We start from the raw sequence: 14,451 nt of genomic DNA, 5'->3' as shown, positions 1-14,451 counted from the left end.
TTCCCTTTGTAGGCCATAACGTCCTTCCTGTGCCAGCCATTAACGGCCAGTGATATGTAATTTTCTCGTTCTCTTTTATTCTTAATAATGTATTTTCTTTTTAGAGTCTGATATTATTAGTAAGGGTAGTTTTTGTGAATTTATTTTCAATCCCGATTCATTAACTTTCCTGAGTACGGTATTACATTTTGCGAGGGCTATTTACCGTGGGTATATTGCATCAGCTGTTCTCGCGGCAGTAGCGCGATGGCAACAGGGGTAAGGAGATGCTCATTTTTGTTTTGCGAAACATCAATTTAGAAGTAAAGCCGTGCGGAGTATAGAGGAGTTTGTTTATGTCACTGCCTGCTCGATATGCATCCGGTGGCTGCTTATACTGCCCATTCATTCCATATTCAACCGTGTAAGGTGACTTACAAACAATCCGCCGCTAGATGGCAACATTTGACAGCACTAGTTATTGCGTGAATACAGCTAAATAAGCATACAACCAACATTGGAAATCTAAACGTAAAATAGAAAAATAAAGAATTTTAGGTATAAAGTAGTGCTTTAGAGATTTATAGCATCAGGACTTTTCGAGAAAGAGGTTTCGATGAACACATAGAAACTTTGTATGATACTTCCCTACATTGCTAACCAGAGGTTTCACGACTTTGGCCACAACAGTTTCTGACAAGTTCTTAGTATTATTGTTACTAACACACTTTAAAACGTTACACTGGTACAAAGAATGTAGTAAATAGTCTTTAGGTCTGGAGCAGACTAGCAGATTTCTTGCATTACGGTAGAGCCGTCTCAACAAATTTCTGTAGCCCATAATTAGGCCAATAATTTGTGCCTGGGGATAGCGCAGGGCTCCTCTATTCGACTGTCCGATTAAGTTCATCATTAGAGGTGCATTAACTGAGGTGGAAACGTTATTAAAGCACGTACTGCATTCGGATTTTTCTTCGATTACATGCACCAAATAACCGCACACTAATGCTTGGGAAGCAGTTTCCAAAGTGACACACACACTGATCCAGGGGCCTCACAAACATCTTCCACTAAATCAAGTACATACTCAGGAAGCAACACTAGTTCTGTTTCGTCAAGTCTGGGAGAGGATACTGAGGCAGAAAATTTTGAATTTTGCTTGTGGATAACGTTAGCACCATCGGTGAACCTCAAAATATCGGATTTCAGAATCATCTTTATGGAATTCTGAGCAGCCCGGGTTCAGTAATGTCATTACTTCCTCCTCCCATTCTTATGGCATTAAACATGGTTTCAATTGGATCTCCTGAAAAGGCCCATGCAAGCACATAAAAAAAATCCATTCTGTATAAGATGAACAGTGCACGAAGAAGTAGATAAAGCAGTAACAATAATAGATTGATGTGTTTCTTTGGTAAGTCCCTCTTTTTTGAGAGCTTTGGACGCTCCTTTTATCTCTTCAAGATATTGACAGAAATAGTCTTTCAGCCACGGGAGACGCTCATCTGCTGTAGAAAAGAACGTCCTTTTTATTTTGCCTCAAGTGCTATGTTTTATCGCTGGTGTCATGGACACTGAAATATTTATACACAGATTTCATAAATCGTATGGTAGGTCCAACCACCGGAAAATCGACTACTGCCGTCACGAGCGATGAGTTTTCCGTTAGGAACTGCAAAGCTGCTGTGACTGGTTGTGAGAAAGCTTGCACAGCATGGAGTATATTCATCTTTCCAAAGAACTTGGTTTCACTATGAGATTCTTCTGAAGGTGATACAGCTTCTTTAAGAAATATGAAGTGATTATGCCACCTTATCTGCCATATCATGCTCAAGAAACCGAGATCTGATGTTTTTAATAATATGACAATAATCGAAAGACAAATATACTCAGTTCAAAAAAATTAAGGGAACATGTTTTTGATCGTATGCCATGCTCCAAAAACAATACCTCACACCTGTTTATAAATCGCTGCCTCTATGTACTCTGACATCTGTTACATCTGGGCCTAACATTTTATTTAACGTGCACAAATGAATGCTTTCTTACCCATATTACCAACTAAACCTTTATTCTTTACCGTTGGAGTATACAAAAGAACATCGATGGATTCGCGTTCATGTTCGGAACACAAACGGAAATGTCCAAATAGGGGCGAAAACAAAGTGATAACAGTCCTCAAGGGTGGATTTTTATCACAGTTGGAGAGCTTCAGTATGATGTATGTCCTCCACGAGCATTTATCACAGCTTGGCACCTACGTGGCATGCTCCGTATAAGTCGACGGAGGTCACGTTGCGGTATCAGGTTCCAGGCTTCAATGAGAGCCTGTTCGAGGTCTTGGAGAGTCTGTGGTGGAACAGGACACCCACGAACACTTCTGTCAAGCCTATCCCACATATACTCGATGGGGTTAAGGTCGGGACTCACTGCTGGCCATTCCGTCTCTTGAATGCCTAGTTCTCGCAAGACATTTCTGGTGATGCGCGCTACATGAGCCCTGGCGTTGTCGTGTATGCGTACGAACTCAGGGCTAACACCGTATGCAGCAACCAACACATGCTGTAGCAGTATCTTGTCGATGTACCCCGCAGCGGTAAGATTACTACGAACGACGACAAGATCCATACGGCCATTAATACTGATGCCACTCCACATCATCACAGAACCTGGTCCGAATCGGTCGCCTTCCTGGACAGCATTTGGCATGTACTGCTCACCAAGGCGTCTCTATACACGTTGACGTCCGTTACGCTGTGTCAGGGGAAATCTGGAATCGTCTGTGAACAACACAGGTCTCCATTGGCGAAGTTGCCAGTTGACGTGAGTACGGCCAAACAGAAGGCGAGCTGCGCGATGTTGCTGCGTTAAACGGGGCACTCGAACAGGACGTCTGGGTCGTAAGGACACTTCTCTTAACCTGTTCCTTACTGTCTGATCAAACACCGTGACTCCAGTGACCCTCCTGAGATCTTGTTGCAGTTCTCTGGCAGTTGCTGAACGACGCCACAACGCACAGATGGTCAAATATCGGTAATCCTGTGGGGTTGTTCATGCGTCCACGACCTTGCCCTACCCACCTTGTGAAATGCCCTCCCTCACTTAGCGATTCCACAAGCGTTGAATTACTGACGGAGAGACATTGAGATCCACAGCAACACGACGAAAAGTTCATCTTTCCTGGATCAAAGTGACGGCCCTTCCGACTTGAACCTCGTTAAGATGTCTCATGGGATGTGCTGGTTTACGTACAGCGTGCTCAAATGACCGCAGTAGTCTGTGTAACTCACAACGATACACGGACGCATCGCTATTCACTTTGTTTTGAGGGGTCACCTAACAGTTTAATGCATGGCTACGCCTACAGAAGGAGTATAACCGCTTTGACATACCCTGAGTAGCTAAGATCTCAAGGTATGCTGTACGACCATTGGAATCCCATCTACCAAATTAACGTTCACATTCCAGATGTTACAAAACATGTTCCCCTAATTTTCTTGAACTGTTTATTTGTCGCATGGAGTTGCACGGATGAACTACACATGACTTAAATTCTCCATCACCAAATTTCTTGAACATTGAAGAATTTGTTATATGAGTATCAGTCACAAGACGAATAACATAGAAACCACACTCTTCGACAGCTTTCAAAACCTGTTGAACCAAAAGGAAAAGCTCATGTTCTTGTAATGCCTTCACCATGAAGTAGGCAACCGGAATTGTGCATTTCTTCGTCAACCCATGAATTACAAAGCACAGCAATTTGTTGGCGAGTTGAGGGTTTATTCCAGTTTCTTCTTTATAGACTTCCTTTGCTTCGGCAAGTCCATAGAATCCGTCCTCTTCTTTATTATAGAGCAACCGCTCTTCAATTGCCATTTCGTCGCAAATAAGGGAGAAAAATTTATCCAGATCATTGAAATGATTTGCTTCTGATTGCAGTCTTTCCTTTATTGGTGGTGAAATGCCAGCTCCACACTTCACCGTCCCTAGATGTCTATCTAATATGTTATGTGATGGTGGCAGTTATTAATTTTGATCTCAGCCCGTACTCTTAACCTTTTGGAGAAGCAATCCGCCAACAAATACATAGCCATAGGTCTATAGATTCTTCAGACCATATTGAGCGCCGTTTCTGAAAGTTATTTACTTGATCTTGAAGATAAATGGCAATTTCAATACCCTCACCTGCAGTTTTCTTTATAATGTTCAGTGGTTTGTGTTGCGTATTACAATCTTCAAGCTGTTTACTTGATCGGTGTAATTTTTCTTCCTGGTCTATTATTTTTTTCATTCTGAATAGCGCAACACGAAGCCCTCTATTTGTTATCTTTAAATTTTGGCTGTCATCCGACATATCAACTTGACAACGAACGCCACACGGATCGTTGTTACTAGTATTTACGCCTAACTCTGTATCCGTAAACGGAGAGTCGACTGGAAATAGAAAGAGGTATAACTGTAAACCCCAAACAACTAAATAAGCCCTAGTGGCGTCATGAATGATAATAATAATAATATACTGACACGATTTTATGCTACTAACAAACGACTCGTAATTGAATCTATGACAGCATATTAATCTGATTTGTTCTTTCACATTAACAGTACAATTGTCTCCAGAAATTATATCACTCAGTATGCAACACTTCAAAACTTATATAACGCTTACCATATTCTGCAATGATATTTGAAGAGCTCTTGTTAGACACCTCTGTGCTTGAATCCTTTCTCTTCCTCTTTGCCGATGTTAATGGTTGTTTTGTTGTTTATAAGCTGGATTCTCAGAGAAAAGGCTGGGTATAGATCCTGTCTTTAATTTTCGCGCTTTACTGGTCTCTTTGAAATCGTCATTTACGAAATGTCGACTGCAAACCACGGAATGGTCAAAAGGAATCCATTTACTTCCCTTGCTATTATATCTAACCACTTTCGACGCAATTCTGTGCTTGGCGGCATTCTGGTTTACCTTTCTTTGATTTATAGAAAGACACGCAGCAGTACACAATTTTCACTGAAAATAAGTACAATACTACCTTATTTCCTGCTATTTCATTCCGACAGGGATGGGGCCATTTAGTGCTGCCATCTGCCGTGGGTATTTGTAAACGGAGTATTTCATATAGTGCCATGTTATAATGTTGTAATGAGCAGGCAGTTTAAGCAGCCATCGGATGCATATCGATTAGGCAGTGGTTTATGTTTACGAACTACTAGCTTCACAAACTTCTCTCGTCGTAGCGGCCGTTAGCGTTTCGCTAATTGGTTCGTTTCGCAAAATTAATTTTACGGAATAGAACACGTCCTATTCTATGAAAAGTTTTATTAAAGATTTTATAAAAGTTGAATTTGATCGTGAGCAACAGATATTTTATAAAATTAAATTATTGTACAATACATTTGAAGGAATTAGAAGGCATTAAAATTGAGACCATGAAATGTTCTGCAAACAAATCCCCGGGAAAGCTTATCTAACTTTAAAAGGTCACCCACTATAACAGTGTTTATTTTGTTATCAGAAAATATCGTGCTACGTACGGTAGGAATATGTGTGAGACTCACCTTAACGCTGCCTAAACCACTACAAGTCCAAAACCATTGGAGAGATTTTATGTGTTTTTACTGTTGCCTATAGGATCTCTCGGCGAAGGTTTTCATGTTATTAATATTGAAGTGAAATGAAAGGAAGCCGTCCAGCAACAGTTTCTGCGAAACAAGTTGAGGAAAGTGACGACACACGAACTATTTCTCGGCTAATGCTGTGTAAACCATTTTAATACCCAGAGATTATATACGTAAGGAATGTAGAGCATGAAACGTTCTATAAAAAGCCCCGGGGACTTTCTTTAAAAGTTCGACCACGATTATAGTTTTTATATTTGTTAACAGTATAAATCTTGCGCTAGGTATGGGAAGACCTTTCTATAACTCGTGATCGTGGTGGTTATTGATTTAAGAGGAAGTACAACTTGGAAATCATTATCTATTAATACTAATCGGAGGGAAAATTGGAAGAGGTCTGACGCTTCGTAAAATGAAGGTATCACGGACTTGGCAATCCCTACCTTCTGAAATTAAAAGCAGTGCAGAAAATGAGTGTTTAAAAGTGCAGTAACTAGCAGTGGAATTTATATATTAACAGTTAAACATTAAATTAACACATAACAGTTATTTTAAACCTCCAATATACACTAAGTTAAAATCGATTAATTATAAGATAACTGTAAACTTTCACTTTATTAATTAAATATAATTTTGTCATATTTTAAATCTCTGGTGAGATGCAGAGTACATAATGCTCTGCACAGTACCTTCTGGTACGAGTTAAAACATGTTTATTACGTTCATTGATCAGACTCAGTCTCATCTTTAATTTTGACAGTGTGAAAGTCAAGTTAACGTTTCTTTCAGACTGTCAAAGCACATTTTCAACACTGTAACATACCTGTAAAAGAACACAATCATAGGAATGTTATGGCGGTCTGAATGTTATATTTCGTGCTTCAATAGATTGAAAGTTCTAAGGTTATCTTAAATCAGTCGATACTGAAACATAATGGCTTTCTTCTTAACAGTATATGAAAGTCGGTAAGCGCTCTGTAAGGCAGTCCCTGTAACGACTGATGCGAAAGTCTTTCTGCGCTTGGCAGACTGATACAGTACGTAACAGCACCTTCTGGGTCGGTGAGAAAAGTAACGGGAAACCACCTCACTCGTTTTCCTCTCACTCCTCGTCATTGACACTAAGGCTGTCTGTGCTGCTGGAGTTTTTGAGGATCACGTAGCCTTCGGGCTACGGAATATACATACATACATACATACATACATACATACATACATACATACAGACATACATACATACCTACCTACCTACCTACCTACCTACCTACATACATACATACATACATACATACATACATACATACATACATACATACATACATACATACATACATACATACATACATACATACATACATACATACATACATACTGAACCCTTTGGTCCACTATGAAGGATACCTACCTTCATTGCCTATCAGCAATTTTCATGAGATCTGTCTCTTGGGTCGTTTCGGGTTTTTCGTCACTTGCTGAGGTAAAAGGTAGGGTTCAGTAAGTCTAATCGATCTACTCAAATGAAAGGTCTATTCATAAAATATTTGTATATTATTTTGGAAAAATTTACTGAAGAAAGTAATAATTTGTAATCCATGTATAATTTGGACTCTATCTTGTCCACTTAACACCACAATCATTTTTACACAGAGGGGCCGAACGCTGGTTTGAGCTTTTGACTTAACTGCCTGATGGGCATCCTTACTAGAAACCATTGTCTCAATTATTAATAAAGAAAAGAAAGTCTGGAGATCCTTAACTTCGGCTTCCATGAGAGACTACATGTACCATCATAATGATTCTTTATGATCCAGCCCTCGTAACACGAACTCTGGACTCTGGGTGTAATTAAGGCAGTCCAATCGGTGTGTGCCACACAGTGGTTATTCAGCATGGACCGTTAATTGAATCGATGTGACCTGCGACTATGTCATGGACCGACCTCTAAACTTCTAAGTTACTTTAAAGTCATTGTGGATAATGACCGCAAGGAAAATGATGCTACAGTGCCATATGGCCCTAATCTAAGTCCCGGAGGTTGATGACCCCCTGACCATCCAAGTTTCTAAGCTGAAGGCTAAACACAATTAAGTTATATCGGTTGATGACCAAAGTTTCCACTTTACTAACCCCAGCACATTTACTGCTCAATCAAAGTCAAATAATGCAACAACAACAACAACAACGCTCATAATACTTTATGGCAGTAAAATCCATTACCTTCGGATATGTCCCCTTAATCGTTACGTTAACATTTAAATATTCCCAGAAAAATAAACTAAGATTTCCAGAATGCATCTTCAAGTTATTCGCTTGGTTTGAAGTTATTTCATAAATACGGTTTCTACTGAATTTAATAATTAAATAAATTTAAATTTGATGAAATCTTAATGAACAACAAATTCTATCTCCACGGACGAATGGTTTCTTTCACAAGTCCCTACTCAAAATTTGATGGAATTAAATTTTAATTCGCTCATGTTTATTATATGTTGTTATCATACAGCTGGAAAAAATTTACATAATTTATTTCCAGTATTATATCTTGTTTCATGACATCGCACTTTAATCTAATCTAATCCTAACCATTATTAATACTTGGATAACCCTAATAATTACAAACCATAAGTAACTCGCCGTACAATGTAAACCGATTACGATGTCATATCTTGTCATAATATTCCATAAAGCTTTGTGCACCCCTCACTAACAAATCAATCATCATCACCGCCACTCTATATTTTGGACAACCCTGGAATTGGCTAACCTCGCTCATTATACTCTAACGTCGTGGTTTCAATTATACTTTACAATCTCAATTAAGCACACTCACAGTATCTAATAACCTACACGTCATTCCCGGATGATATTTTCAACTAGTTCTCGCAAATAATGATCTCCGTTGCCAAGAATGCAGTTTCATTTTTAACACGTAGTAAGCGCACAACCCCGTTATATTCGAATGGCGAACTTCGATCAGCTGGCGGCATTGAGCACAAATGACCCTTACCTGTCTGTCAGTTTTAATATGAAACACATGTCTTTCGCCACGCTTGACTGGCTTCTAAGAACGAACCCCGTTCACTTCGCAAAATAGAACAAAAGTACGATATTCTGACCAAAGAAATATCCACATAGATTTTGCTTTTAAATGTCCTACAATAATTGTACACGTCGCAACTTAATACCGGCGTGGATTCTCGCACTCTACTTTCCATCCCAAACATTATAAATCTTCCTCGGGCTCACACCGAAGTCCCGGGTTCACTACGGGCTTCCAATCACCTGATTCACAAAAACCTATCTCAACTCATACGGCAAATCTAACTCTTGCCTTCAACTCGACGACTCTCACTGACAAAAGAACTTGAATAAAAATCCTTACTAGAATCCACGACGCATAATACGCACAAATACTTTAATAATGAACAACCTCGCATAAAATGATCTCGTATTTTAAAACTTGGATTTTCACAAAAATGACTGAAAATTTTACTGTTATTTATTGTCACAAAGACTCAGTTTAAACGGACATGGAATATCGTTACACTTCGTAACAAAATCTACCGATCTGCATTAATCAACACTACATACAGCGCTTCCACCCGATTGAAAATGGGTAACCACGGATCCTTTTTCACCAATTCCATCAAAATTCCAACAAAATTTTACGTCGAATAAACATCTTAATTTGACATCACAAAATATAGGCAATAATTTCACGGAAATGACGATCTACTTTGGACGTGATATCACTTCGAAACCCTCATTAATAACTTTTACAACATTACACGGCACTCGCAATACTTTAAAAAATTATCCAAGCAGAAAATAAAACCAATGACCTTTCATCATATTTCTAACATTCACAAAAAACATATATGGGTGACCAACTGCGTCATAAATACCCATTTCAAATACATATAAGTTTGACATCATAAAACAAGATTTAGTAGGCGGTAAGATGGCATGTCACCTACCTTATTTTACGTCAGCGTCCATCTTTGGGCTCACCTCTGACCCTCTGTCATTTATTTAGCCATTTTTACATTTCTGGCTGTACATAGAATTTTCTTCATGGTTCCTGGAAATAAAACGTAAAAAATGAAATGCCCTTTCACTCGGCGTCTTCGTTGATCGCACTCAACTAATTGTATTTATTACCCGCAAACGAATTACTTTTATTCGCAATGTTACAAATTTTACCAAAACTACTTCGGTATCTTGACCATCCAATGTATCAAATTACTTATGCTCTAAAAACTATTTCCACATGGAGTCAAGACCCAGCCACATCGGCAGAATCTAGGTTTGTAGTACTTAGTCTTCTTTTGACGAACGATTTACTTGCACAGCTCAACCCTCATTCTCACGCTTCGATTATACAAATGCAGGGGTTTCAACATGGCGTCCCTTCTTATTTATAGACATTACCCCGCTCTCTCCAGGCATTTTCCCTCTGCCGCCAAACTTGCGCAACTTTTCCGACTTAAATGAACTGTATTTAAAAGAGTTTTTGATGCAACCACATACTTGTTAACTCGTTAGCAGTAGTGTTCATGAACATTTAAAATTTTATCTCATTAAATTAACCGGTTAAATTACCTCATTTGATAGGCGCTATTTTCTGTCGACTTAGCGTGGGTAAGCTAGACACGCGCGTCCTTCTGAAATAATACACAAAAATAGCTTAGCAGTCTCAAATCCATCTTACTAAAGGCCAAGTGTCTTATAGATAAATACAGGACCCTCATTATACTGTGTTCACCACTAATTCTTTCATTTAATATATTTATTCATCTAAACTTTCTTCTGTGTCCTTCCACATTCGACACGTGCGGATGACGTCACATCTCAGAGCGTGGGACAGAAGGTAGCCACCCCCCTTGCCACGTGTCGCCTCTGAGATATATAAAAATTCGAGCTTCCTATTGCAATTGACATGGGGCCTCCTGTAATAATTTTCATGCTTAAAATTCTTAGGGCACAAAGGTCATGGGTTCAATACATACATTAGTACAAATGCAGTTGAATGTATATTCGGACAGAGCAGAAGACTCCATAACCCCGAATCCCCCTATTAAAATAATACATGATTTTAATGTTGTGAAAGCCCGCCTGGTGGCCATTATCGTTAAGTCGTGAAGTCTATGTGGTGACACCGTAGTTATCCGGTTCGAGTCCCACTGATCGAAAAAATTCAACATCAGATTGTTGGCCGGTAGGGTAGAGAGGGTATACAATTTCTAATCACTAGGTTGCGTGCCAAAAGCCTGGATTAAGTTGCAAACCTCTCCGCAGTGCTCATATGGAGCATATGGTATGATTCATCCGTCGGATGGAGACATAAAGCCCTAATCAGAACCCTTGGTACTATTCGACAGGAGTAGGTTATGTGCCGACATCAAGTTTCACCCTCTCCCTTCCTACAGTCATATATCGCCTCATTAATTTCATCCCATTAACTCGTCTGATGAGGCTGATGTCTGGAAGGATATACGGTCGTAAAAACTCGCTACGGGGACTCATCTCACTTCATACCAGACCCCGTAGGGAAACGGGACAAAGGTTGGACATACATTTAATGTTCTCAAACCCTAGGATAAGACCGAAGCAGGTCAATGAAAGTAACTAATTACCAAGCCCTATTGACGTCAGAAAAGTTGGATGGCGCAGCCACGCGGTAGAATGTTGAAGCTGCAACATAGTGACTGGTGAGATTTATTTACATGGCGAAGCATTGACGTCGTGATGGAAACAGAAAGAAAATTGTCAAATTTGAGGAGCTACTGCTCTGTATACGGTTGCAAATTGTATAAAACGGATGCGAAATCTGTTCACTACTTTCCTGTACAAAAAGTTCAGAGAGAAAGATGGGTTTCCGCACTGTCAATTGGAAAACGCGTTACGTGATATATGACAGTGTGCAGTCTGCATTCTTGTAAAGACGACTTCTTTCCACAGCGTAGGTATCGGTACTGTTTATTGTACTCATTGATACTTATTGTCTCTAATTTGTATTCACAAAGATTTAGCTACATCAAAAATACTGATAAACTTGTAGCCTAATACATCTGTGCCGCACATAGAATGTAATCCACTCTTTGTAAACTTCTTCATATGTGTAACAGCAGACAGTAAATTAACTATCTACATGTGAGTAATATCTTTAACTGGTAGTAATTAAGCGCTGCATTTAAATTGCCTATAAAATACTTCTAACAATGAAAGAAAATATGTAGTATTTTTCCATCATAAATTAACTTTTTTTGCTATTTGTTTTACATCACACCGACACAGATAAGTCTTATGGTGACGATAGGAAAGGAAAGGTCTAGGAATGGGAAGGAAGCGGCCGTGGCCTTAATTAAGTACAGCCCCAGCATTTACCTGGTGTGAAAATGGGAAACCACGGAAAACCACCTTCAGGACTGCCGACAGTGGGGTTCGAACCCACTATCTCCCGGATGCGAGCTCACAGCTTCACGATCCTAACCGCACGGCCAACTCGCCCGGTCATCTTAAATTAGAAGCCATAACCTAATTATTTGGTAGAATTGGACAAACCAAGTATTCTTCAACCCCAAACAGCTGTGACTGTAGAGGTTATAGTACTCTTAAATTATAATTTTCCAACTTTGGTCTGCATATTCTGTAGGTAGTTATAATTTTTATACTTATTATTGTCGGTTCTAAGTTCTAAATTTTGTGCTGATGGTAAAAATGGAAGAACATTAAGTTTATGTGGGCTGTTCCAACACAAGCCTGTATAAAGCCTAGGATTTATTTGCTTTACAACATTTATTTAGTAGAATTATTATTTTCTTTCTTCCCCAAGATTACAGTTTACAAAACAGGTAACTCCCCCGTCACCTGGCTAAGGCTTGGCATGGACCAAATCAACAAGAAATTACTCCATAACCTGTAATAGTGGAAAATTACAGTAGCTTAACTGTTAAGGTGAATCAGCGTGTCAACGGTAACATATCTCTGACAAACCCGCTTTACATATACAGTTTCACTTCACATTTTCACCCCCTTGTTCAAGACAACATTAACTTTGTGCGGTTTTGAATCGATGTGGGGTGATTGTAAACACAACGCTACAACACCAGTTTCATCTTCGGTTTCAAACTTTTTACCTACACATATCAAGTAATTACGCTTGAATATTTCTTTCCCTTTCACCAATGGACGCGTGAAATCTCCGACAACTCTCAACAGTTGCGCATACGACACCAAAGACATTTTGAATACTTGATAAATCCTACAGACGCACACCCGATCACTGTCATGTTTACTTCCCGTCACTATCTCGCCGCCATATTGGAAACAGCTGACCGTAAGCTCCTCCCCCATTTCGGACGTCAATAGCTAAAGTCGGGGCGGATGACCTTCGATGTTAGGCCCCTTAAAACAACAAGCATCATCATCAGCTAAAGTCGCTTAACTGCGGCCAGTGTCCAGTCTTCGGGATATAGTGGCTTCGAATCCCACTGACGGCAGCCTTGAAAATGCTTTTTGTGTGGTTTCCCATTTTCACACCAGGCAAATGCTGGGGCTGTACCTTAATTAAGGCCACGGTCGCTTCCTTCCCACTCCTAGACCTTTCCTGTTCCATCGTCGCCATAAGACCTATCTGTGTCGGTGCGACGTAAAGCAACTCGTAACAAAAACGTAACACATTTGATCTAGTTCATACTGGAAGATATAGTGAGTGCACTGTAAACACCATTCTTGCTAGCAAAAGCACAGCCGTTTCATAAATAAATCTATATATTAATTTTTTTTTGAAAATTAAAGTCAGTCAATCCGGCCATTCTATCCGGTCGGTTTCCTTCATTTCTTTTTTAACTGAGAGATATTCATGCACAGATTTTCATCAGGTACTACAAAACACTTGACTTCCGCCTTCCTCAAATTATTTGATTTTTTCAATTTTTTTGTCTCTTTGAAGCAATCATATCTTTGGTTCTAATTGAGGTACGGAGTTCGTCTTTGCCTAAGAACACTCAGTGGATCAAGCAATTTCTTTTGAGGTAATAACTACTTAAATTGGTAGATTCTGAGAAAAGTTATGAGTACATTTGTCTACTTCACGAAGATCTTTGAAGGACTTTTTAACAGTTCGGCGCGTAGTGTTGTTCCAAGGAACGTTTAATTATATTTCTTTGTGTGATGTATTTTCAAGTGTTTTGTTGACATAATGTTACATTCTATTACCACAGCAGATCATGTGCTTTATTTCACTAACACGAAACTTTGCAAATACATCGGTGAGGATAGTAACAAACACCACCATACTTTGTAGCCTACATTGCGGGTGGAGCCAGCGGGAAACTGCTAGTAAATGAATTCATTTTGTTCCAGGACTTCTGTTTTGTCCCCCGCCGTACACGGACGTATACCAAGGAGTGTGGGGGTTCAATGGTTTGCTATGTGCAGCTGCAATGTCTGGGTTCTGCTTCGTGCTCACGCCACAGTCTGTTGCCCTGGGACTGACGTGTGCGCTGTTTGCCACGTGCCTTCAGAACGTGCTCAACATTCTCTTCAGCGCGGTAAGTAGGATACTGCCAAACAAATAAACAACGACATGGAGTACTATTAAGTAACTTTTGAAAAACAACTCGTATGAAAATAGCAGTCATTCAGAGACGGGGAGCATCAGATACTAAAATTAAATCAACCGAGCGGAGTATCCACAGGTTAACAGCTCTGCATTCGGGAGGCGGTGGGTGTAAAACACTACCGTCGGCTTACTGAGAATGGTTTTCCATTCTCACTTCCAGGCAATTTCCGGTACGAGTTCTTATTTATAGTCCTTCGTCCTTCACTGTACTTCAAATCACCACA

General features: G+C 39.6%; 1 protein-coding gene across 3 annotated transcripts in view; it reads left to right on the top strand.

Moving 5' to 3' along the window:
- LOC136858229 (urea transporter 1) overlaps positions 1 to 14,451 on the top strand; it is a 340,258-nt gene that overhangs the window by 264,656 nt on the left and 61,151 nt on the right. For all 3 annotated transcript variants that reach the window (XM_067137617.2, XM_067137616.2, XM_067137615.2), the window contains exon 7: positions 13,969 to 14,156. In XM_067137617.2, the coding sequence (XP_066993718.2) occupies positions 13,969 to 14,156 (188 nt within the window). The remainder of the gene's footprint in view (positions 1 to 13,968; positions 14,157 to 14,451) is intronic.

Source organism: Anabrus simplex, chromosome 1 (genome assembly GCF_040414725.1).
Source record: "Anabrus simplex isolate iqAnaSimp1 chromosome 1, ASM4041472v1, whole genome shotgun sequence".
Lineage (NCBI taxonomy): Eukaryota > Metazoa > Arthropoda > Insecta > Orthoptera > Tettigoniidae > Anabrus > Anabrus simplex.
This window is presented reverse-complemented; position numbering and strand designations above follow the sequence as displayed.